General features: G+C 50.4%; 1 protein-coding gene across 6 annotated transcripts in view; it reads right to left on the reverse strand.

Annotated features, from left to right (window-relative positions):
- Positions 1–23,730, reverse strand: part of ECE1 (endothelin converting enzyme 1) — a 73,551-nt gene that overhangs the window by 27,225 nt on the left and 22,596 nt on the right. For 4 of the 6 annotated variants that reach the window (XM_083453888.1, XM_083453891.1, XM_083453890.1 and 1 more), the window contains exons 2-5: positions 14,542–14,625; positions 3,990–4,131; positions 2,544–2,747; positions 296–420 (exon numbers count right to left, since the gene is read on the reverse strand). In XM_083453888.1, the coding sequence (XP_083310014.1) occupies positions 296–420; positions 2,544–2,747; positions 3,990–4,131; positions 14,542–14,625 (555 nt within the window). Of the gene's footprint in view, positions 1–295; positions 421–2,543; positions 2,748–3,989; positions 4,132–14,541; positions 15,248–23,730 lie in introns of those variants that run through there. The other 2 variants (XR_014514471.1, XM_083453887.1) reach the window with 1 other exon arrangement.

Genomic DNA, 23,730 nt, shown 5'->3' on the forward strand with positions numbered 1-23,730 from the left:
GTGTCCCGTACAAAATGTCGTAGGCTATTAATATTTACCTATGTATTATCAAACTTATAAAAAACGTATGGGTATTTTTTCGTATATATTCACATTTATCTACACATTTCGGTGTCTTCTTTTTTCCTTTGCATCACTTTATTTCTTCGTAACTGAAAACCTTTCGATAAAATATCAATATCAAAAAAGAGAGAAAAGAAAAAAGGAAGAAAGCCCAACGCTGGCTTCTCCTCTTCCGCCCAGCCTCTTAGCCCGCCTGCCTGGCTCCTGGCCCGCGTTCCCTGGGCTCCCTCACCTTCTTGATGCGGTCCACTAGGGGGGTGGCCTGCAGCTCCTCAATCTTGGTCTCGTTCATGCAGGCCTGGTAGTAGCGCTGGACTTTGCGTTCTGCCTCGCTGGACACCTGGGCCGTGGTGTTCTCTGGAGAGAGAGAGAGAGAGAGAGAGAGAGAAGCTCCAGTCAGCCATGCCACTTCGACACCCAACCCCCTTTCGCTGCCAGGCACAAGATGAAGAATCGCAGATCTGTACAGTTGAAAGGGACCCCAAGGGCCATCTAGTCCAACCCCCTCCTGAAATGTAGGAATCACAGCTCAGGGCCCAAGGTGAACTGAGGTTCCCCTGCCTTTCAACTTCCACCTCCAGAAAACTGCAAAGCCTGTTTTCTGTTCAGCTGTTGTACATGCATGGAAAGGTGGAGAGGAGAGTTTTTTTCTAGGGAGCCACCGGCCTTGAGAATCGGAGGTGATGGGCTTGTGGAACTCACTGCCACTAGATGGGACAAGAAGAGCGGCTAGCATTGACAGCTCATTCCCCCCCCCACCCCAGCATTACACCATTTCACAGAGATATGGGAAATTAACACCTATGAAAACACAACGGTGTTATGGAGCCTCCAGTCCCGGAGGGAGTATACCTCTGAATGCTAGATGTCGAAGGGAGCTGGGGGCAGGGGGAGGCTGCTGCAATCTCCCCACTGCTGTTCACATAATGCTGGTCTCGGTGACCCCTTTGGTCTGTGCAGCAATACCTGCACAGTAACAGTGGCGTAGCGTGGGGGATGCCGGCCGCACTGGGCGCAACATCTGGGGGGGCGCACGCTCGCACTCGCAGCTCTCTGCCCCTACCTGGCTCACTCACTCTCTCTCACTGCAGTGCTGGCTGTGCGAATCCGATCCAAGCCGCCGGGTCGCCGCCCACTGTGGAGGGGAGGGTGCCAGGCGTGCGGTGCGGTGCGGTGCGGAGAGAGAGCGAGGGACTATCTGGGGGAGGGACAGTGCAGCGGGGGGAGGGGGCGCAAATTACTTGCCTTGCCCCGGGTGCTGACAACCCACTGCACAGTAATGCCGTTTGGGTTGGCTTCCAACTCTCCATCTCAATGAAGACTGAAGGAGTGCATGAGAGAGAGAGGAAGAGAGCGACCAGGATGTTCTACCAGTGATCCACCTAACCTTTGCTTGTGCAGCTCCCAGCAAGACTTGCCGCCTGCCTTCAAGAATTGGGGGGCCTCAGCGGAGCACAGGCAAGAGGGAAACAAATGGTACTCAGTCCCCCCCCCTTTCCCTTCCAAGGCAGCCAGACTGCTTCCTTCTTTCCGTCCTCTCTCCCTCCCAGAAGCCCCGAAAGGTCAAAACACCCCCAGAAAGCAGAAAGAAAATGGAAACTGCAAGGCCTCCTGCCAGCGCAAGGATTTCCAATTGTGCAATTGTCCTGCACCCCCTCCTGTGCCCCACAGTCACCCCAGGTCTGCCCCAGAGAGTTGGAGGAACCTCTAGGATGAATTTATTACTTACTTACTTGCTCACTCAATTTATAACTTCGCCCTTCCTCCCAAAGGGAGTGCAGGGTGGCAAATGCACAAGAGATAAAGACAGCAAAAGTGTCCTGGAAACCTATTTAAACGGAGCCAGAAGATGCAGGCAATTTCATCAACTCTGTTAGGAGTTAGTTAATTAAACTAAACATGCTGGTTGGGTATTGAAAAATGTGCAATTAATTACTGCCTTGAATTTAATTGTGTGAATTTCTTCCTAAGCAAGACGTGCAGACTGCTGTTCTGACTCTTGCTTTCCACAGGGTAGGGGGCACTGGGGATGGGTTCATGGGACCAAGGGGGCGTTGGCTCCCAAAAACTTGGGAACCACTAATCTAGGATTAAAAGTGTTGCTAATTTATGGTGTGGGGAAGGAGGAAGTTGGGTGGGTGGGGAGCCTCATTGCACCAGTGGCGTAGCGTGGGGGGTGCAGGGGGGGGCGCCTGCACCGGGCGCAACATCTGGCGGTTAGGGTTAGAGGGCGCAAATCCACAGGTTAGGGGGCGCAAATCCACGGGTTAGGGGGTGCAAATTACTTGCCTTGCCCCGGGTGCTGACAACCCACGCTACGCCACTGCATTGCACAAGCAGAATTCCTTGCACTGACAATCTGCTGGAAAAGACCCTGTTTCACGCTCCTGCCAGACTCAGGTGGCAGCCCTTGAAGATTTCCCCCGCTCTCCTTTGCAGATTCCATGGGAAGAGATGGGTCTCCCATCGCAGGGTCTCACCCAGAAGGTGCTTGAGGATGGCCTGGTTGTGCTCCCAGAGTTTGTTGAAGGTCCCCCAGCGGGAATGGCCATCAGGGATGGGGTTGGCCTTGATCCAGCCCCCGCAGGCATAGCTGAAGAAGTCCTCGCAGGGGTCCACTGTCCGGTCCAGAGAGCTCAGGATGGAGCTGGTCACGGAGATGCAGGACTCCGTCAGGCAGAGCCCTGGAGGAAAGGGGCAGCAAGGGCTGGTCAGGGTCACAGGATTACTTACAGGGGAATCCCCGCTTACACGGGTCTTCCGTTCCAAGACACTGCACATGAATCCGTTACGGACCACTCCACCCCCATTCCGCCCCCGCAAGCGGCGTTTGTGTGCGCAGTCAAGCACAACTCAAATGTATGTGAATTAGGAGCTATTTTCATTCATTTAGGCATCCCTGGGGAGGCAAATAGAAATGAAACACAGGGTAAGGTAAAGGTAAAGGTACCCCTGCCCGTACGGGCCAGTCTTGACAGACTCTAGGGTTGTGCGCCCATCTCACTTAAGAGGCCGGGAGCCAGCGCTGTCCGGAGACACTTCCGGGTCACGTGGCCAGCGTGACAAAGCCGCATCTGGCGAGCCAGCGCAGCACACGGAAACGCCGTTTACCTTCCCGCCAGTAAGCGGTCCCTATTTATCTACTAGCACCCGGGAGTGCTTTCGAACTGCTAGGTTGGCAGGCGCTGGGACCAAACAAGGGGAGTGCACCCTGCCGCAGGGATTCGAACCGCCGACCTTTCGATCAGCAAGCCCTAGGCGCTGAGGCTTTTACCCACAGTGCCACCTGCGTCCCAAAACACAGGGTAGACCCACTGAAATTAATGAAGCCAGTCAGTCATAAGAATATGGCCCAGCAAGCCAGCTTCCTCTTCTTAACAGTGGCCCAACCGGATGCCCATTATGGTAAACTCACAATCAGGATTTGACCACAAGAGTAAACGCTCCCCTCCAGTGGTTTCCAGGAACTGGGATTCAGCACTACTGACCCCAACTGTCGTGTCTAGCAGCCATTGACAGCCCTCTCCTCCACCATGAATTCACCCAATCCTCTACTTTAAAACTGATATCCACCACTGCCTCCTGTGGCAGGGAGTTCCGCAGTTTAACTATGTGCTGCATGAAGGACTTCCCTTTGTCTGTTCTGAATCTTCCAGCATTCGGCTTCACTGGGTGGCCACAAGTTCTAGAGTGGTGAGAGGTGGAGAGAAAAGGCTTTTCTCTTGCCACTTTCTCCAGTCATGGCCTTAAATTTCAATAGGTCTACCCTGAGGAGCGGAACTTGGCTGGATACCGTCTGTTAGACCAAAGTCCATTACACTGGCCTGAGAGTTGCAAGGGGCTGCTGGGAAGTGTAGTCCAAAACCACTTGGAGGGCGCCAGCAGGGGGCAGTGCAGTCTTAGTGTAAGCCAGGAGGGAGACTCACTGGTTCGGAACTGGAACAGCAGCACACAGATGCAGGCCAGGAAGCCAGCTGAGAGGGCCACTGTCAGCACCAGGAGGCGTTTCTCAACATGCGTCCGCTCGGCCCAGCAGCTTTTGCTGGTCCCCGACCCACGGAAATTCACCTGGGGAGGAAGAAGGCAAGAAGTCAAGCCTCAGGGTGTGGAGTGTGTATGGGTGTGCAGCCTTTGGACCCCCCCCCCTTGCAAGCCAGATGGGCTGGGAATTCGAACCCAGGTCCCCTGGGCCATGAGGACACCAACTATGAAAAATGGGGGGGGGGGGAGAAGAGGAGGAAAAGGGAGTTTTATGGAAGTTACATTCTCTGACTCAGGGGGGTTTCCAGTTGGTAGTCCATGGGCTGTCAGTGGTTTGTAATTTCCAAGAGGCCTGAGGTGTGTCTGTGGGTTTGCAGCTGAAGATGGGAGACAACGTAACACTAAATATTTATATTGCTTCCTCGTTGTATTTTCAGCTGTGTCTCCTATACTGCATTTTATTGTATCACAATCTCAATTCTTCAGTATTCAAATTGCGATTCAATTACTTATAATATATTGTGGGCGGTATGGGGTGGTGGTGAGATGCGATTGAAAATAGAATAAAAAAACCGTACAGCATCTAGCATGTAAGAACCTAAGAACCACCTGCTGGATTAGGTGAAAAGGGGCCCATCTAGACCAGCATCCTCACAGTCTCCAACCAGGTGCCTATGAGGGGAAACCCCCAAAGTAGGACCCAGGCACAAGAGCCCTCCTGTGGTTTCCAGGAACTGGGATTCAGAAGAATTGCTCCCTCTGACCACGGAGCCCCAGCATGGCCACTAGCAGCCCTGTCCTCCATAAATCCTCTTTTCACCGTCCAAATTGGTGCCCATCACTGCCTCTTGTAGGAGGGAGTTCCACAGTCCCCCCTTGCTCGAGAAGCAGGATGCTGCAGTTTGGGCTGGTGCCCACCTGCCCACCAATGTCCAATCAGCACCAAGCTTTGGAGTGGCTTTTCGCCAGCCCAGAGGTTGGGTGTGCAGGGTCCACCTCCCAGCAGCCCCCATGGCCCACGGTCAGGAGCACAATGGGAATGGTAGTACAGCAACGTCCTGGAGGGCACCTGAATGGCAAAAGACTTCCTTGGAGTATGGCAGATGAAGATGATGGACTATATGGAACTTGCTGAACTGACTACGAGACTCCAGGACCAGAGAGAAGAGACGGTGGAAGAAGACTGGAAGAAGTTTAAGGAATATTTGAAAAAATATGTTAATGTTTAAATCTTAGAATAGCTTTGGAAGGGGATATAGGCTGTAGGGTTAGAAGTAGAAGATAATGGACTACATGGAAATGGCAGAAATTACTGGCAGAATCCGAGAGCAGGGAGAAGAGTCGATGGAAGAAGATTGGAAAAAATTTAAAGTATATTTACAGAAATACTGCAAAATTAAGGAATGTTAGAAGAATACTGGAATGAAATTATATGGTTTTAGCAGAAATGTTATAAAGAATTAACTGAGTGTTAATGGGTTAAAGTGGAAAATTTAAAGTTAGACTGTGTTAAGATAAATTATAGAACAAAAAATTGAGAAAGAGGGAAAGGATTTGCTGAATTAGCTAATTTGAACTAGAATACAGAAAAGGGAGGTGTGAAGAAGTCGAGGAAATAAGTAAATGAAAGATAAAGATATGGAAATTGGATGTGTTTTTAAATGTTTTTGTTTTTTCTTGTTGTTTTGATGTATTGTTTTTTTCTTTTTATTCTCGATGTATTGTTTGTTAATTTTTTAATGCTTTTTTCTTATACTTTTTTTCTGTAACTATAAAACTTCTAATAAATATTATTTTTAAAAAAATATAAGTAGAAGATAGTGTACAGTGGTACCTCAGGTTACATACACTTCAGGTTACATACGCTTCAGGTTACAGACTCTGCTAACCCAGAAATAGTGCTTCGAGTTAAGAAATTTGCTTCAGGACGAGAACAGAAATTGTGCAGCAGCGGTGCAGCGGCAGCAGGAGGCTCCATTAGCTAAAGTGGTGCATCACTTTAATACTATTTTAAAATACAGTGGTACCTCGGGTTAAGAACTTAATTCGTTCTGCAGGTCTGTTCTTAACCTGGAACTGTTCTTAACCTGAAGCACCACTTTAGCTAATGGGGGCCTCCGGCTGCCGCTGGAGCACGATGTACGTAACCTGAAGTGTATGTAACCTGAGGTACCACTGTATTTGTAAGTGATAAAATGTGAAGATTTTTATGGTAAAAGTAAGTATGATAAAAAAAATGGTTAGAAATTATGATATATGTAAACTGCTAAAGATGAGGTAAAATGAAAATCAGATAGGGGGGACTTGGGGAAGCCCACCTAACAATGTTTAGAAAAAATAAGGATAAGAGGATCTAGATTGTCACAGAATCCTAAGAGTTGGAAGGGGTCCCCAAGGGTCATCAAGCCCAACCCCCTTGCAAGGCGGGTGTCACATGTAAAGCAATCCTAACAGGGGGTGCTTTGACCGCTGCTTTAAAACCCTCGAGGAAGGAGAGAATTGGGGGAGAAGGAGGGGTCCCCAGTTATAACTTCCTGAACCTGCCTTCAATTGAGTACAAAACAAATGGGAAGGCCCTCAGCCATCCAGGCAGAGAGGGACAATGAGAGGAAGCAGACACCAAGGGTTGTGCGGCTGCAGACCCAGAAGCACAAAGCAAGGAGGGGAGAGTATGGGGTTGCTGGCTGCCTCTCAGAGCTGGGGCTGAGCTGCCAAGCCAGGCGACCCAGCAAAGCAGATGTTGCCCGCCCCCACCCCATCTCTAGCCAATGGGAGGAGGGTCCTTGTAGGAGTTGCTGTGTGGAGGCATCGGATTGGTCAGCAACGCCTTCCTGGAGGAGTCATGTGTCAAGTCAGCCCAAGAGGGCATCCCCCCAAAAGAATGGTAAGCGGGTTGCACCACTTTGACTGTGAGGAGGGATTGTGTGAGCTGCATCTTTCTCTCTCCCCCCCGCCCCGCCTCCAGATCATAGAGTTGGACGGGACCCCCCAAAGTTCATCTAGACCAACCCCCTGCAATGCACAGCTCAAAAATCCCTGCCATCCGACCTCTGCTTAAAATCTTCCCAGGGAGGAGAGTCCAGTTATGCCAGTTGGCCTGCAAGAGTCAAGAACTATCCGCTTCACATCTTTGGGGCAGCACAGAACTCCAAAAGGACAGTGAAAGGAAGGGCAGAGGAGATATCTAGGGACAAGGCTTCTGGATCTAAGAGAGCCGTCTAATTGGGGGTCAATGCCCCTGCTCCCCAATGAGGAATGACTCCAAGGAGCATGTTCATGTGCTCTCAAGACAATGTGGCTTGGCTCACTCACTCGAGTCACCTAAAGCCTGCTATCCTGCAGCAGGCAGAGTTTCTGCAGCACAGCATGCAATGGCCTGGGTTCACACAGGACTGTGGTGGAGTGGGGCAGGCAGTGCTGATCCCAGCTTTTGGGGGGAGGGGTCAGACTGCATGGCCTCTGGGGCGCCCCCCTCTTTTAGCAAAGCTGAGAAATATCAGCCCCTGGGTTATAGCACGAGACTCCACAGTATTAACAACTGCAGCAAAGGAACCCCATTATTACCACCAAGATCAAAACCTCCAAGAACTGTTGCCAGGATGAAGGCAGGCAGACAAGCAGTATGAACCGCGGCCACCACGGAGCTTTTCAGATCAGAGAAAAGGAGAGTAAGAGATGTCCTAAAAGATGTGTATATAATTATGCCTGGCATGGGGAAATTGGGGGGTGGGGAGAGTTTTTCTTGCTCTCTCATAACACTAGAACTCGTCGACATCCAATGATGCTGGGAGATTTAGGGCAGATAAAAGAAATGACCTCTCAATGCAGTGCAGAGTTAAACTGTGGAACTCCCTCCCACTAGAGGCAGACCAACTTCTATGGCTTTAAAAGAAGATTGGACAAATGCATGGAAAAGAGGGCTCTCGCTGGCTACTAGCCATGGCAGGCATGCTCTGCATCTGCTATCAGAGGAAGTGATAACAACAACAACAACAACAACAACAACAACAACTATTATTATTATTATTTATACCCTGCCCATCTGGCTGAATTTCCCCAGCCACTCTGGGTGGCTTCCAATCAAGTGTTAAAAACAGTACAGCATTAAATATTAAAAACTTCCCTAAACAGGGCTGCTTTCAGATGTCTTTTAAAGATAGGATAGCTGCTTATTTCCTTCACATCTGAAGTGAGGGCATTCCACAGGGTGGGCGCCACTACCGAGAAGGCCCTCTGCCTGGTTTCCTGCAACCTCACTTCTCGCAATGAGGGAACCGCCAGAAGGCCCTCGGAGCTGGATCTCAGCGTTCCTTGCAGAACGATGGGGGTGGAGACGCTCCTTCAGATATACTGGACCGAGGCCGTTTAGGGCTTTAAAGGTCAGCACCAACACTTTGAATTGGGCTCGGAAACGAACTGGGAGCCAATGCAGATCTCTCAGGACTGGTGTTATGTGGTCTCGGCGGCCACTCCCAGTCACCAGTCTAGCTGCCGCATTCTGGATTGATTGCAATTTCCGGGTCACCTTCAAAGGTAGCCCCACGTAGAGCGCATTGCAGTAGTCCAAGCGGAAGATAACTAGAGCATGCACCACTCTGGCGAGACAGTCTGCGGGCAGGTAGGATGCTTCTGAATCCTAGTTGCTGGAGACTCCAGGAGGGGAGAGTTGCTTGGACCCTGCTTGTGGGCTTCCCCACTGGGGCATCTGGTGGGCCACTGGGAGAAGAGGATGCTGGGCTAGGTGTGCCCCCCCCCCTTTGGGGCTGATCCAGCTGAAGGCTCTTCTCAGGGACACCCAGGAGACCCTGACGGCAAGGAGCTCATCCCCACAAAATCCCATGCCAACAGAGCAGTAAGTCTGGAGAACATCTGGTCTGCCTCAGCTGCAGTCAGCTGGCTCTGGGCCAAGGAGACACGCCAGCCCCATGGCAGGTTCGTGCGGAGAGGGGTGCACCCAGCCAACAGGCACTGGGAGCGGAGCTTCTTCAGCTCAGCGAGGAGGGCGCAAGATCACTCCCTATTTGCTGGCAGAATCAGAGACCAGGGAGAAGAGACGGTGGAGGAAGAAATTTAAAGACTATTTACAGAAATATTATAAAATTAATGAATGTTAGAATGACATCGGATGGAGGTTAAAAGGTTATTAGTAATAATGTGGTGAAGGAGCATGGAAAATTCGAAGGTTAAAAAGATGAAGAATTAAAGGTATAATATATTAAGATAAAGATAAGACAGAGGGAAGGGATTTGCTGATTAAATATTTGAATTGGAATACAGAGAGGGGAGGTGTGGGGAAGTCTGGGAAACAAGCAAATGTAATAAATACTATGAAAATGGAATTGTTTTTCTTTTTCTTTTTGTATTTTTCTTTTTCTTTTTCTATGTGAAAGTCTTAATAAAATATTATATAAAAACACACACAAGATCACTCCCTATTTGACAGCGAAGGTGCCCACCTGTCAGGGAGGGCGTGCTCTGCAGGCAGCCCTTTTCCCAGCTGAAGAGAGAGAAGCATTGAGGGCTGTGGCATCCGGCATTGCTGAGACTTGCATTGCTGTTCTCCTTTGCTGCAGAACTCACAACAGAGACGAATATGGCAAGAGAACGTTCTGCTGTTTTTTTGGGATTTTGAAAGATCTTTAATGAGAACAGAGACAGGAGCCAGGCAGTTTCGCCTTCGAAGTGTCCAGGAAGACAAGCCAAATGAACGAAAGGCCTCAGCGCCTCCAGGCAACCCGGCGTGACGGGAAGGGGAGGCCCAAGCTTCCTCAGCGGATCAGCCTCGTTCCTAAATCTCCCGTTTCTATCAGGAACGAGAGCATGCTTAAAAACAACAACTGGTCACTACCTAAGATGGGACCCTGCCATTGGCTGGGGCTGCTGTGACATCACAGAAGCCCTGGCGACATTCTAGCTGCCAAGAATGATGCTCGGCGGGTAGAGGAGAGTTATTTCTCCCTCTTTCATAACGCTAGAATTCACAGACGTCCGATTAAGTTGAATGTTGGAATATTAAGCACCGATAAATTAAAGCCCTCCTTCATGCAGCACAGTTAAGCTGTGGAACTCCCTCGCACAGAGGAGGAAGCAATGGCCGCCAACCTAGATGGCTTTAAAAGAGGGTTGGACAAATTCATGGAGGTTGAGGCTACTGATCGCTGCCGGCCTCTGCTGGCACTGCCAGGGGCATCTGAATCCCAGTTGCTGGTGACTCAGGTCCTGTATGTGGGTTTCCCATTGGGGCACTGCAAGAACAGAAGGCTGCACGGCAGCGGGCTGGACTAGCGGACCTTTGGGGTTCCCTTCCCACTCTACAATGCTGTGACTAGCAGACTCTTCTTATGTTCAGGTGGCTCCTCGTGCCTCTGTGTCAGTAGCTGTGAGGATTTCTGCTTGCCGATACATGGATCTTGGCTGGCTCTCTTTCAGAAGCCCCAACCCGCCTTTATCCTTCTGGTTTTTGGGCTCATGCCTGGATCCATGCTTCTTCTCGTCACTTTTGAGTTTCTCCTTCCTTCTGTGTTTAGTGCTCTTATTTTTCCAGGTCATTTAAAAAAATTGTTTAGCGACTGTTGTGATTTTAAGTGCCCCTGGATTGCGTCATTTGCAAGACACCGAGACGAGGGTTATAAATATAGTAATAAAAAAAAGAGGGTTTTGAAACCATCCCAGCGGCAGAAGTAGCGCAGAGGTCAGCCTTAGTCATGCAAACACACCTGAGCAGGTTTCTGGCCCTACCACTCCCCACCTGGCTTCCAAAAGCTGGAGAGGGTTTGGGGTGGTTGCTGTTGTTCTTGAAGATTTGCTTGATGGAGAACAAAGAGGGGAGTTGAGTATTTGCTTCTTTCTTCCCCAAGGGATAAAGATTTGGTTTCAAAGAGGGGGCCGGGACAGGCCAAGCAAACAACCTCTCAGCCCAGAACAAGTTTTTCAGGCGAAGGGGAGGGGAGGGGAAGAAAGTGGGGGCCCGGAGGGAGAGGAAAAACACAAGGAACATACAGTGATGGTGGGCAGATCAGGAGAAAGACTCAGGAAGGACCATCCCTCTTTGGCAGAGTCCCTGCTTGGGATGTAGAAGGCCCCAGATTCAATCCCCACTGGCAGCATCTCCTGGTAGCGCTGGGAAAAGCCGCCTGCTGCCTGTCAGTGCTGACCACACTGAGCTCCAGTGAGTCTGATTCAGTCTAAATCATCTTCCATCTCCTCCCTCCCCACTCCAGGGGCCTCTGTCACTGGTGATGATGCCTTGATGCCTTGATACTAAAAGATCAGTTTCGTTTGCCCTACGTTATTTCAGTCCATGAAATTCTCTTCTGTACTTTCGGGCTGCATGGATAAAATTCAATAAAAAGTACTTTCAAAATAACAGAAAAACAGCGCATATCCCTACTCTATGATCCCCAACTTGCTTCTACTTCCTGCCTGGCAAAAATCCATGCAGGCTCACGGCCCAACAATTCAAGGTGTCCCAGGAATGCTTGCATAGGAAGGAACTGTGACTTGTGCCAGAGACACTGGCAGACTTATCCAAAGGACACACGGCAGCCTTCTCTGCCCTTGGAGGCGGTTGGAGGATGGATGGCGGCTAACAGATTGAGGTTGAATCCTGACAAGACAGAAGTGCTGTTTTGGGGGACAGGGGGCAGGCGGGTGTGGGGGACTCCCTGGTCCTGAATGGGGTAACTGTGCCCCTGAAGGACCAGGTGCGCAGCCTGGGAGTCATTTTGGACTCACAGCTGTCCATGGAGGCGCAGGTCAAATCTGTATCCAGGGCAGCTGTTTACCAGCTCCATCTGGTACATAGGCTGAGACCCTACCTGCCCGCAGACTGTCTCACCAGAGTGGTGCATGCTCTGGTTATCTCCCGCTTGGACTACTGCAATGCGCTCTACGTGGGGCTACCTTTGAAGGTGACCCGGAAACTACAACTAATCCAGAATGCGGCAGCTAGACTGGTGACTGGGAGCGGCCGCCGAGACCATATAACACCGGTCTTGAAAGACCTACATTGGCTCCCAGTACGTTTCCGAGCACAATTCAAAGTGTTGGTGCTGACCTTTAAAGCCCTAAACGGCCTCGGTCCAGTATATCTGAAGGAGCGTCTCCACCCCCAGCGTTCTGCCCGGACACTGAGGTCCAGCTCCGAGGGCCTTCTGGCGGTTCCCTCACTGTGAGAGGCCAAGTTACAGGAAACCAGGCAGAGGGCCTTCTCGGTAGTGGCGCCCGCCCTGTGGAACGCCCTCCCATCAGATGTCAAAGCGATAAACAACTACCTGACATTCAGAAGACATCTGAAGGCAGCCCTGTTCAGGGAAGTTTTTAATATGTGACATTTTAGTGTATTTTTCATCTTTGTTGGAAGCCGCCCAGAGTGGCTGGGGAAACCCAGCCAGATGGGCGGGGTACAAATCTTGGGGGAAAGGCTTGATGGCTGAGTGCTTTGCATGCAGAAAGCCCCAGGATCCGGATCCGGGCAACCCTGGCTTGGAACTCTTGAGAGCTGCTGCCAGCCAGTGCAAGCAACACTGAGCTAGATGCACCAGTGGCCTAACTCTACATAAAAGCAGCTTCCCACATGGGGAAGGGCCAAAGCTCGGTGGACAGAGCACCTGCTCTGCACGCAGAAGGTCTTGGGTTCAGTTTCCCGGTATGCGAGACTTCAATCTGAAATCCTGGAGAGCTGCTGTTGCCAGTCAGTGCAGACAATACTGAGCTAGATGGGCCACTCAGTGTAAGGCAGCTTCCAGTGTTCCGGGGATTTCAGAGTGGTTTAGACAGAACCCAGGAAACCCAGCACCAAACTGAGATTAGAAACATAAAACCTGCCCCCTTAGGTTGAAATCTTTAGAATGAAGGATGTCCCAATGGCAGGGAGACACAGAGAGGCTGTGAACTTGGGACTTGCTGCTCCAAAGTCGTATAGGTGCTCAGGAGCAGAAGCACAACCTTCCATCACGAGCCGCCACCGGGGAGAAGCAAACCCCTTCTGAGGGGTGGGGGGTGATTTCGTCTCCCCACCCCCACCTCAGGTCCTCCTGGACCTTCCTTGCCCTATCCAAGGCCCCTCACCTCATTTAATAGGGAAAGGTCTGTTGTCTTAGTCGACCCCCCCCGCCTCCCTCCTTCAGAAGCAGCTGTGAATAATTATTCACAGATGCTACAACCAGGCTGCATCTCCTCCAGGTCAGGAAGACATTCATCAGCAAGCACCTGCTTAATGGGATTGTTTTGGGGAATAGAGAGGGACTGGCTCAGTACACACCCCAATGTGGGAGCCTGTCCCCAAAAGGTGGTCATTGGTGTGGGGTTCAGTGGCCGATAGGCAAGTCATTTGCCACCAGGCAGGGATTTTTCAGATGCGATTCCTGCATTGCAGGGGGCTGGACTGGATGACCCTTGGGGATCCCTTCCAATTCTATGATTCTGTTTGGAGGCACTGCTCCCCGTGTTATATACAGAGCCAGCTAGTGCTGCAAGGACCGTCTGTGTTTTAATTTCGAATTGAGAACCTGCCTCTAGTCCAGTGTTTCCCAAACTTGGGTCCCCAGCTGTTTTTGGACTACAGTTCCCATCATTCCTGGCCACTGGTCTTGCTAGCGAGGGATGATGGGAGTTGTAGTTCAAAAACAACTGGAGCCCCAAGTTTGGGAAGCAACAGCACTAGAAGACCAGACAGTGTCACAATAAAGGTTGCAGAGCCACAGTATATCCTGCAAATAGAGAGTCCTGGATTTATCACACTGGACTCAGGGCAGCGGTGCTGATGAACTCCAACTCCCACCAGTCACAGCAGTCAGCATGGCCAGAGGTCACGAATGATGGGAGCACCACATTGGCTATCCTCGATTTGGGGTGCACCTATAGAGCTCCGATTAGGGTCCATAATTTGGGCTGCAGCTTCTCGTAAAAGGTGGCAGAGACGCCGCAAAATCAACAGGTTGCCCGTTGCTCTTTCCTGAGCCACAAAGCTGATCGGAGGAAGCAGCTGCCTTTTGCCTACAGCCCAAGCAGCTAGTCCTCATGCGGTCAGCACCAGATCGGAGCAGGAACTGGACAGGATGGCACCGGATTAGAAGGGAAGAACCAAACGGGTGTGTTTGAGGACAGAAAACCCACCAGGGTGTCCTGTTAGGTTAAGTTGGGAACCCCTTTCCTGTCCTCTTCTTGAAAAGAGACGTTTGCACACCCACCCACCCAGGACTAAGCTCTTGCCTGTAAGAGCAGAGGCCTCCCCTGCCCCCCCCCCCCGGAAACCCTCCAAGGAGGGCAGAGGGGTCTCCCAGAGGGAGATCAGACCCACTGCATTCAGCTTGGAAGGGAGCCCACTCCCCAATGCAGACCATGCTCCCTTTTGCGGGGCAGCGGAGAGATCCCCTCAAGAGCAGGGAGAAAGCTCCTGGCCCCAGGCAGGCAACCAACAGGTGAAGCCACCAAGGAATCTCCAGCATTCAAATGCACCTTGCGCCCCACTCCCACGTACAACCAAGCAGCTCTTACCTGGATCCCGTTGGGGTAGACCTCTCCTTCCATGGAGTCCACCAGCTCCTCCTCATCCAGGGTGGCTCTCTTGTAGGTCGACATCTGCAAGGCCAAATGCAAAACAGAATCCCTGAGCGACTCCATGCCACCCACAAGAGCGTGCCCACAGGGGACACTGAAGTGGTCAGCTCAACCCTGAGGTGGGGGGGAGGCTCTGTCCCGTGCAGCGGGCAGCCATGCTGAACGCACGAAAGCCACCTGTCCAAGCCCTATCCGATTATCCTGCAGGACTGGACCCGTGTCAGGGCTGCCGCCGCCAAATCCCCTGCAGCTTCCTCCTCTTCCTCCTCCCATGGGAAGCCAGGGAGGGGGGGCACCCAGGCAGCAGAGGCGAGGCCTGCCAGCACCCCCGTGCAGGGCATCTGCTCCACCAGGATGCGAGCCTCTCGCGCCGCCTGGAAATCTAACGTTACTGAGCAATTATAACACAAGGAAGCAAAGAAGCCAGCCAGGCAGACCGCCCACTGCACCCCCCCTCCACCCAGCAGAGGGGGGGGGCAGCAAGCTTATGCAACCCTCTCCTTAGCCTGAAGTAAACCCTCCTTTTCAAACCACCGAAGGTCTTTCCCCCTGTCGCCCCCTCCCCAGGCCACCACTGATCGGGACGTTTCCAAACAGAAGGACTGGCACAGGCGGCGGAAAACAGGAAGCCAAGCCGCATTCCTCAGCAGGGACGTCCCGTCTTGCTCACGGCCAGCGGCAGTGGCGGCGGACGGACTCTCCGCCACTCGTCACCTGCCCGCCTCGCTCAGCACCTCTCCAGCACCTGGAATTCAGAAGCGTTTCTGCCTCCAGCCATGGAGGCAGGGCAGAGCCACTTGTGGCTAGTAGCCACAGATTTGTGGATCCTTCTACACAAATTTTCCCATCTTCTTTTAAAGCCACCCAATCCTGAGGCTTAGGGCCACGTCCAATGTCATTCCTACTGAAGAGCAGACCCTTACGGAGCCTTTGGCTGAGCGAGATTGTCTACACTGACCGGCAGCAGCTTTCTGGGGTGGGTGGGTGTGTTTTTCAGGCAGGGGACCCTGTCCCAACCCTCTTCCACTAAAACTTAAAAGAGAGAATCTAGTCCTCATGATTCCGAATAAAGGAATGATCTAAATAGGGATAGAAGAAACTGATTTGCACAAAGGCAGGAGAATTGCTCCGTAAAGTTCTATATTGCCTACGCTCACTGGCAGCAGCTCTCTGGATTTCTCTCTACCTGGGATTCTTGAGCTGTGATTCCTCCATTGCAGAGGGTTGGACTAGATGACCCTTATGATCCCTTTCAACTCTACAGTTGTTTTCCCCCTATCATTTCTCTGTTCCTTGGGAAAGTCTTCTTCTTCAGAGCTAAACTGTGGAACTCCCTGCCACTGGAGGAAGTGACCGGCCACCTACTTGGATGGCTTTAACAGAGGATTGGGCAAATGGCTATGCTCTGCCTCCATGGAGGCAGCAGGGGCTGTTCTTGTGTTCGAATCCTGCTTGTTTTCCCACAGGCCCCTGTGAGAACAGGATGCTGGACTCTGCGGACCACTGGCCAAAACACTTCTCGTGTTTTTTAACCTCTCTGTAAAACACAGCGAGTGGGACTCTGCACCCCCTCGCCGCCTTTCTCAGGCCAGTCTCTCTCTCGGCTCGCATCCAAGAGGGCTTATCTGCCTCTTTCCTGTTTCCTGCTCCGATACTCCTTGCGGCGCCTGGGGCTGGCATGGGCTGCCGCTCTCTGGGGGGCCTGCTGCTCCAGAGGTGCCAAGGAAACAGATCCCAGGGACCCTGCATTCCCCAGCCCAGTTCCCACAGATCTCCGTTTTCCTTCTGAGCTACAGAAACCACAAAGACATCTCCCTGGACTATGAGACGGGGTTACTGTGGGTTATCTGAAAGGCCATCTCCCCACAGTGCCTGCCGAGAGAGGTGTGTCCGTTTAAAGGGATTTTAAAGGGGGATTAGGGGCAGGCAGGGCGAGGGGTCAAGGAACCATGGAAGGGTCCCCCCAGGTCATCTAGTCCAACCCCCCTGCAACGCAGGAATCTCAGCTAAAGCAGCCATGACAGGTGGCCACCCAACCTCTGCTTAAAAACCTCCAAGGGAGGAAGAGTCCACCACCTATTTCGGCTAAGAGGAGTACCCCACTAGTCTTTTTTTTATATAATATTTTTATTAAAGTTTTTACATAAGTAGAAAAGATAACAGAAAAATACAAAAATACAAAACAGCAAAAAGAGCAACACAAAAAGAAAAAAAAAGAACAGAAAAACAGGTAAAAACAATTCCATTTCATAGTATTCCTTGCATTTACTTATTTCCCAGACTTCCCCACGCCTCCCTTCACTGTATTCCAATTCATGTATTTGATCAGCAAATCCCTTCCCTTTTTCTTACCTAATTTTTAACTTAATTTTAATATCTTAATATATCTTAGTCTCCTTAATATCTTAACCAATTAAAGCCTTTTGATTTTATACCTTTTAACCTTTAAGTTACCTGTACGAGGAGTACCCCACTAGTCTTGTCCCCATCTGACTACACCCCCCCTGCCCTGACACCCCCCCTGCCCTGACAAAGGGCTATTGGTCAAAGGAAATTGGCAGCCAGCTTCTGCAGAGGCAGTGCCACATTAAGAACCCAGAAGCACAAGACTGGCAGCCTCCTCTCTCCCGTATGAGTGGACACGTACACAAATCTGAGAAAATAATAATAATGATAATAAATTTTATTTATACCCCGCCCTCCCCAGCCAAGACCGGGCTCAGGGCGGTTAACACGCAATATAAAAACAAATTGATTGAAATGCAACTTAAAAACAAGACCAAAACACAACATTAAAATACAGCCTCATTTCAATGGAAACTCAAATCAAAAACTTTTTGGGGGATGAAAACGTCAAGTCTTCACCAAGGCTGACTTTCCAGACTGGTCCTCCATGGGCCAGCAAAAAGCCAGCGAAGTCCCCAAATAAGAGTTCCATCGCAGGAAAAAAAGAAGAGGGGAAGGGAATCAAATTGAAATAAAAACAGCCTGCAGCTGGATCAGGCCAAGGACCGAACTAGCCCGGCGTCCTGTTCTCACAGTGGCTGGCCAGATGCCCCAATGGGGAAACCCTCAAGTGGCATTTGAACACAAGAGCCGGCTCCCCTCCGGCCGTTTCCTGCAAGAGCCATTGAGAAGCCCAGCCATTGTGGGTAGCAGCCATAGGGAGCCTTCTCCCCTCTCCATGAATGTGCCTCATCCTCTTTTCCAAGCCACCCAGGATGGCGGCCACCCCAGCCTCCGCGGAAGCGCGTTCTGCGGTGCATGCACAGAGTTTTGCAGTGCACGCACAGGCTCCCGCGCCTCCTCTGTCCCCACCCAACTGGGGGTGTTGTCTTTGGCAACCCTCCCTCCTGCTGATGAACTTAGAGGACTCTGCTGGATTCCTCGTGCGGCGCCGGAGGCATAAGATATCCCAAACAAAGCCACTCTCCAACTGGGAGGCCTGGAAGCCTGCCGGCTGCTGACTCAGCCCTCTGGTGGCAGCAGAGTTCAAAGCATGGGTCTCATCTCTGGGCTGGGAGAGAGAGGCTACCTGGACCAAGGGCTCTCTCGGTGTGTGTGTGTGTGTGTGTGTGTGTGTGTGTGTGTGTGTATGTGAAAGCAGGGTCCATCAGTGTAGATGAGACTGCGCCACGGCCCCCCTGTGTGGTCAAGCACCAGGGAAGCTCAGGTGGGGAAGGCAAACCTTGAAGGACCCAGGGCTGGAATAATAATAATAATAATAATAATAATAATAATAATAATAATAATTTATTATTTATACCCCTCCCATCTGGCTGGGCTTCTGGGCGGCTTCCAACAAAATATTAAAATACAGTAATGCATCAAACATTAAAAGCTTCCCTAAACAGGGCTGCCTTCAGATGTCTTTGACATCTGGTGGGAGGGCCTTCCACAGGGCGGGTGCCGCTACTGAGAAGGCCTTCTGCCTAGTTCCCTGTAACCTCTCACAGTGAGGGAACTGCCAGCAGGCCCTTGGCGCTGGACCTCAGTGTCCAGGCAGAACGATAGGGGTGGAGACACTCCTTCCGGTATACTGGACCAAGGCCATTTAGGGCTTTAAAGGTCAGCACCAACACTTTGAATTGTGCTCGGAAACGTACTGGGAGCCAATGTAGGTCTTTCAGGACCAGTGCTATATGGTCTCGGTGGCCACTCCCAGTTACCAGTCTAGCTGCCACATTCCGGATTAGTTGTAGTTTCTGGGTTACCTTCAAAGGTAGCCCCACACAGAGCACACTGCAGTAGTCCAAGTGAGAGATAACCAGAGCATGCACCACTCTGGCGAGGCAGTCCGCGGGCAGATAGGTTCTCAGCCTGCATACCAGATGGAGCTGGTAGACAGCTGCCCTGGACACAGAATTGACCTGCGCCTCCATGGAACACCTGCTTGGCAGGCAGAAGGATCCAAGATCAATCCCCAATGACTACTGTAGCTTGTTAAGTGTGTGGATCGATCTAGTTCAGTACTGTCTACACTGAGAGTCAGAGGCTCTCCAAAACCTTGAGGCAGGGAGTCTTCTCCCAGCCCTACCTGGTAATGCAGTTGTGGGGGGTTGAACTGGGGACCTTCTGCATGCAAAACAGGGGGCACCACCCCTTCCTTTAAAAAGGAAGATTCTAGTCCTCATGGCTTGCAATAAAGTTCTGAGTTGAACAGAAAGCTTCCTAAGCCTGACCCAGACCTCAGTATGAATGAAGCTTAATGTTGGGGGGTGAAACTTTGGAACTCACTCCCACAGGAGGCAGTAAAGGCCACCAGTTTGGATGTCTTTCAAAGAGGATTAGACAAATTATTCGGGAGGTGGGTGGGAAGAGGGTGACCAATGGCTACTGGAATCAATGGCTTTCATCTGCCTCCACAGCCAGAGGCAGCAATGCTGCAGGAGGGGAGAGTTGTTCTTTTGTTTGAATCCTGCTTGCAGGCTTCCCTTTGGGGACAGGATGCTGGAACAGATGGGCCACAGGACTGATCCAGCAGGCTCTTCCTAGGTAGCATTCTCTCTGCGCTAACTGGCAGTGGTTTCTCCAGGGTTTCAGCAAACCTGGGACCTAAGCTGTGGTCCTTTGTCAAAGTACCTTAAGGGTTTGTTTCCTGTCGGCCAACAAGACCATGAGCCACACCTCTAGGAATGTTTACACCACCGCACTGCCTGCCCAGAGAAGGCCCAGCTTCCACACCAGCCTTGCAGGGCAGGATCCGCACTACTGGTCAACGTCAAAACACTGAGGCTGATCAAAATGCCAATGCAGAACAGAGCCATCCAGATCTCCACCTCCACCCAGAGTCGATGGGGTGCATCCGGCCCCCACCTGCCTGCCAACATGCATTTAGCCCCCCATGGAGAGAAAGAACATAGGACCACGGAATTGGAAGGAACCCTGAGGGTGATCCCGTCCAACCCCTTGAAATGCAGGAATCTCAACTACAGTATCCGTGACTGATGGCCATCCAACCTCCGCTTAAAAACTTCTAATGAAGAAGAGACCACAACTTGCCGAGGGAGACCGTTTCACTGCCCCAACAGCTCGGTCAGAAAGTTCATCCTTTGGAATCTCCTTTCTTGTAACTTGAAGCCACTAGTTTCAGCTCTACCCTCTGGAGCAGGAGAAAACAAGCTTGCTCCATCTTCCACGTGACAGCCCTTAAGACATGCGGAGATGGCTATCATATCTCCTCTCAGCCTCCTCTTTAGCAAGCTAAACAGACCCAGCTCCTTCAACCAGGGTTAGTTAGAATCATAGAATCATAGAGTTGGAAGAGACCACAAGGGCCATCGAGTCCAACCCCCTGCCAAGCAGGAAACACCATCAGAGCACTCCTGACATATGGTTCTCAAGCCTCTGCTTAAAGACCTCCAAAGAAGGAGACTCCACCACACTCCTTGGCAGCAAATTCCACTGTCGAACAGCTCTTACTGTCAGGAAGTTCTTCCTAATGTTTAGGTGGAATCTTCTTTCTTGTAGTTTGGATCCATTGCTCTGTGTCCGCTTCTCTGGAGCAGCAGAAAAGAACCTTTCTCCCTCCTCTATGTGACATCCTTTTATATATTTGAACATGGCTATCATATCACCCCTTAACCTCCTCTTCTCCAGGCTAAACATGCCCAGCTCCCTTAGCCGTTCCTCATAAGGCATCGCTTCCAGGCCTTTGACCATTTTGGTTGCCCTCCTCTGGACACGTTCCAAGTGGTCAACATCCTTCTTAAATCATGGCGACCAGAACCGGACACAGTCTTCCAGGTGTGGTCTGACCAAAGCAGAATTGAGAAGTACCCTTACATATGCCTTCATTTTGTCCTGTCTCTTCATTCATGACAGCCTCCAGGACTTCTGCGAAGGAGGTGCATGGGCAGGTAGGGAAGATGTACAGGAGCATGCATAAGCCCACCCCGCTCCTTTCTGGGGCTGAAATTGTCACCCGTGTCAGCAATCTCGCGTGTCCTGCATGCACACAAAATGGGAGTTGCCTGTCTTCATCAAGCATTACTCAGCCAAAACGCCACGAAGAGAGGAGAACGTGCTTAGAATGGCTGCAGAACTGGGGCACATTTCATGATTAAAAAGTAAAGGTACCCCTGACCGTTAGGTCCAGTCGCGCATGACTCTGGGTTTACTGGCCGAGGGAGCTGGCGTTTGTCTGCAGACAGCTTCCGGGTCATGTGGCCAGCATGACTAAACCGCTTCTGGCTAACCAGAGCAGTGCCCGGAAAGGCCATTTACCTTCCCGCTGGAGCGGTACCTATTTATCTACTTGCACTTTGACATGCTTTTGAACTGCTAGGTGGGCAGGAGCTGGGACCGAGAAACGGGAGCTCACCCCATCGTGGGGATTCAAACCGCTGACCTTCTGATTGGCAATCCCTAGGCCCTGTGGTTTAACCCACAGTGCCACCCACGTCCCTTACATTTCATGATTACTATTTCCCAATTTCCCAATTAATAAACAAACAAAACCTTCCTTTTTTTGCAGTGGCTCCCCCGATTTTGCTGAACGCCGTAGCTGTGGGATCACTGAACCGCATGGCCCTATTTCCCGACGCAAAGGCTCACGCAGGCTTCAAAGCCATGCTCGCTGACCCAGAAGGCTCTGGCCCCGGGCATCATTTGAATGATTCGGAGGTGGGGGCATTCTGCACCTCTTCAGAGGCACTCTTGTTCTTCGCTTTACAGGAGTTAATAAAACTAATGCACGGCGTGAAAAGAGCAGAGAAAGTTTTTTCTCCTGCCCTCGTAACTCTAGAACATTTAACAAAGCTGAATGTGAGAAGATTCAGCACAGCTAAAAGCCCTTTGTTATGCACTGCATAGTTAAAACTGTGGAACTTATTAAAGTGTGCTTATGAAAACATGCTGACTTGCCAACGTACCATGCGAGAATCCTGGGCACCGTAGTTTGTTAAGGGTGCTGGAAATTGCAGCTCTGCAAGGACTATCTTTCAGTTTTAAAAGAAGGAAAATAAAAATAAGATCAGTAGAGGACAAAGTAAAGTTCTTCTTTAAATACGAAGAAGGTTGATGGACTATATGGAATGGGTGGAAAGGACTGGCAGAATCTGGGACCAGGGAGAAGAGTCGGTGGTAGAAGTTTGGAAAAAGTTTAAAGACTATTTATAGAAATATTGTAAAACTATGAATGTTAGAAAAATGTTGGAATGAAGTAACATGGCTTTAGTAGAAATGTTAGAAGGAATTAAGTGTAAATAGATTAATAGAGTATTAAAGGGAAAAATAAGGTTAGAATGTATTAAGATGATTACAGGATAGAAAACAGAGGAAGATGGAAAGGAATTGCTGAAATAATTAATGGAAGTGGAATACAAAAAGGGAGGCGTGAGGAGGTCGTGGAAATAAGTGAATGAAAGATAAGATATTGAAATTATTGGATGTGATTGATGTATTTTAAATTGTTTTTGTATTGTATTGTATTGTATTGTACTGTATTGTATTGTATTGTACTGTATTGTATTGTACTGTATTATATTGTTCTTCTTTTCTCTTCTTTTTCTTTTACTTCTTCTTTGTAATTGTTGGAAAAGCAATAAACATTACTTTAAAAAAAAAAAAGGAAATTTCAGCTCTGCAAGCTGCAGTTCCCTCTTCCGGGGGTGGGAGAGAAAATGTGTTTGAAATGTATGAAGCACAGAGGCATCCTTCCAACCTGGTGCTCTTCACTTGCTTTCTGCAAAGCCGCCCCCCCCCCCTAAAGTCCAGGTAGGGAGAGCTTTTCTATCGATCTTTTTCAAAACCTTTCAGCCACTCTGAAGTCGGTTCCTTCACAGTTAAGTACATAAGAAGGACCTGCTTGGTTTAGGACAAATGGGGCCCATCTAATCCAACCTCCTGTTCTCACAATGGCTAACCAGATGCCCTGGACGGGGGAAGCCCAAACAAGCAGCAGTCTCCCCTCCTACCCAGAGAGCATTAAAAAAGATGCTGCATGCTTCTCCATGGGGTGAATCCCACAGAGACTCCAGTTTGCTATTCGATCCTTCCTGCGGAGGAAATGCTTTGCTCCAGATCTGCAGCACGATTTTTATTTTATTTTATTTGAAGGAGGAAATCACCGCTCCCAGTCTCAAATTATTTCCCCCTTTCCTACTTCTCTGCCACTCCCAGAGCAATCGAAAACATCTTCCTTCCTTGCGTGCGCACACGCACACACACAGCATGACAATAAGACGAGCACATTTCGGATATTGGATCTGAAAATGCCCATTACAGAACGAGTCAACACAGCCTCCCGTCCAGGGAATCTGACAGTGTCACGCGGAGGAACAGGCCTAAGTGGAAGCAGATGTCGAGCTTCCAAACCTCAACACAAGCCAGAAGCACACACATGCTCCAGCATCTGGACCTGGAAACACTGCGGTGTTGTTTTTTGCAAAATAAAAAATAGTAGGTGCCAGTAGCAACATCTGAGGATTCTAGGACTCCACCACAACTGGGTAGAGTGTGGAACTGATCATGCCAAGGTGGCAGGTTCGATGGGGCAGCTGCAGACAGTGGTACCTCAGGTTAAGTACTTAATTCGTTCCGGAGGTCCATTCTTAACCTGAAACTGTTCTTAACCTGAAGCACCACTTTAGCTAATGGGGCCTCTCACTGCCACCGCGCCACCGC

This window comes from Podarcis tiliguerta, assembly GCF_965153285.1.
Source record: "Podarcis tiliguerta genome assembly, chromosome: 8".
NCBI classification, from domain to species: Eukaryota; Metazoa; Chordata; class Lepidosauria; order Squamata; family Lacertidae; genus Podarcis; species Podarcis tiliguerta.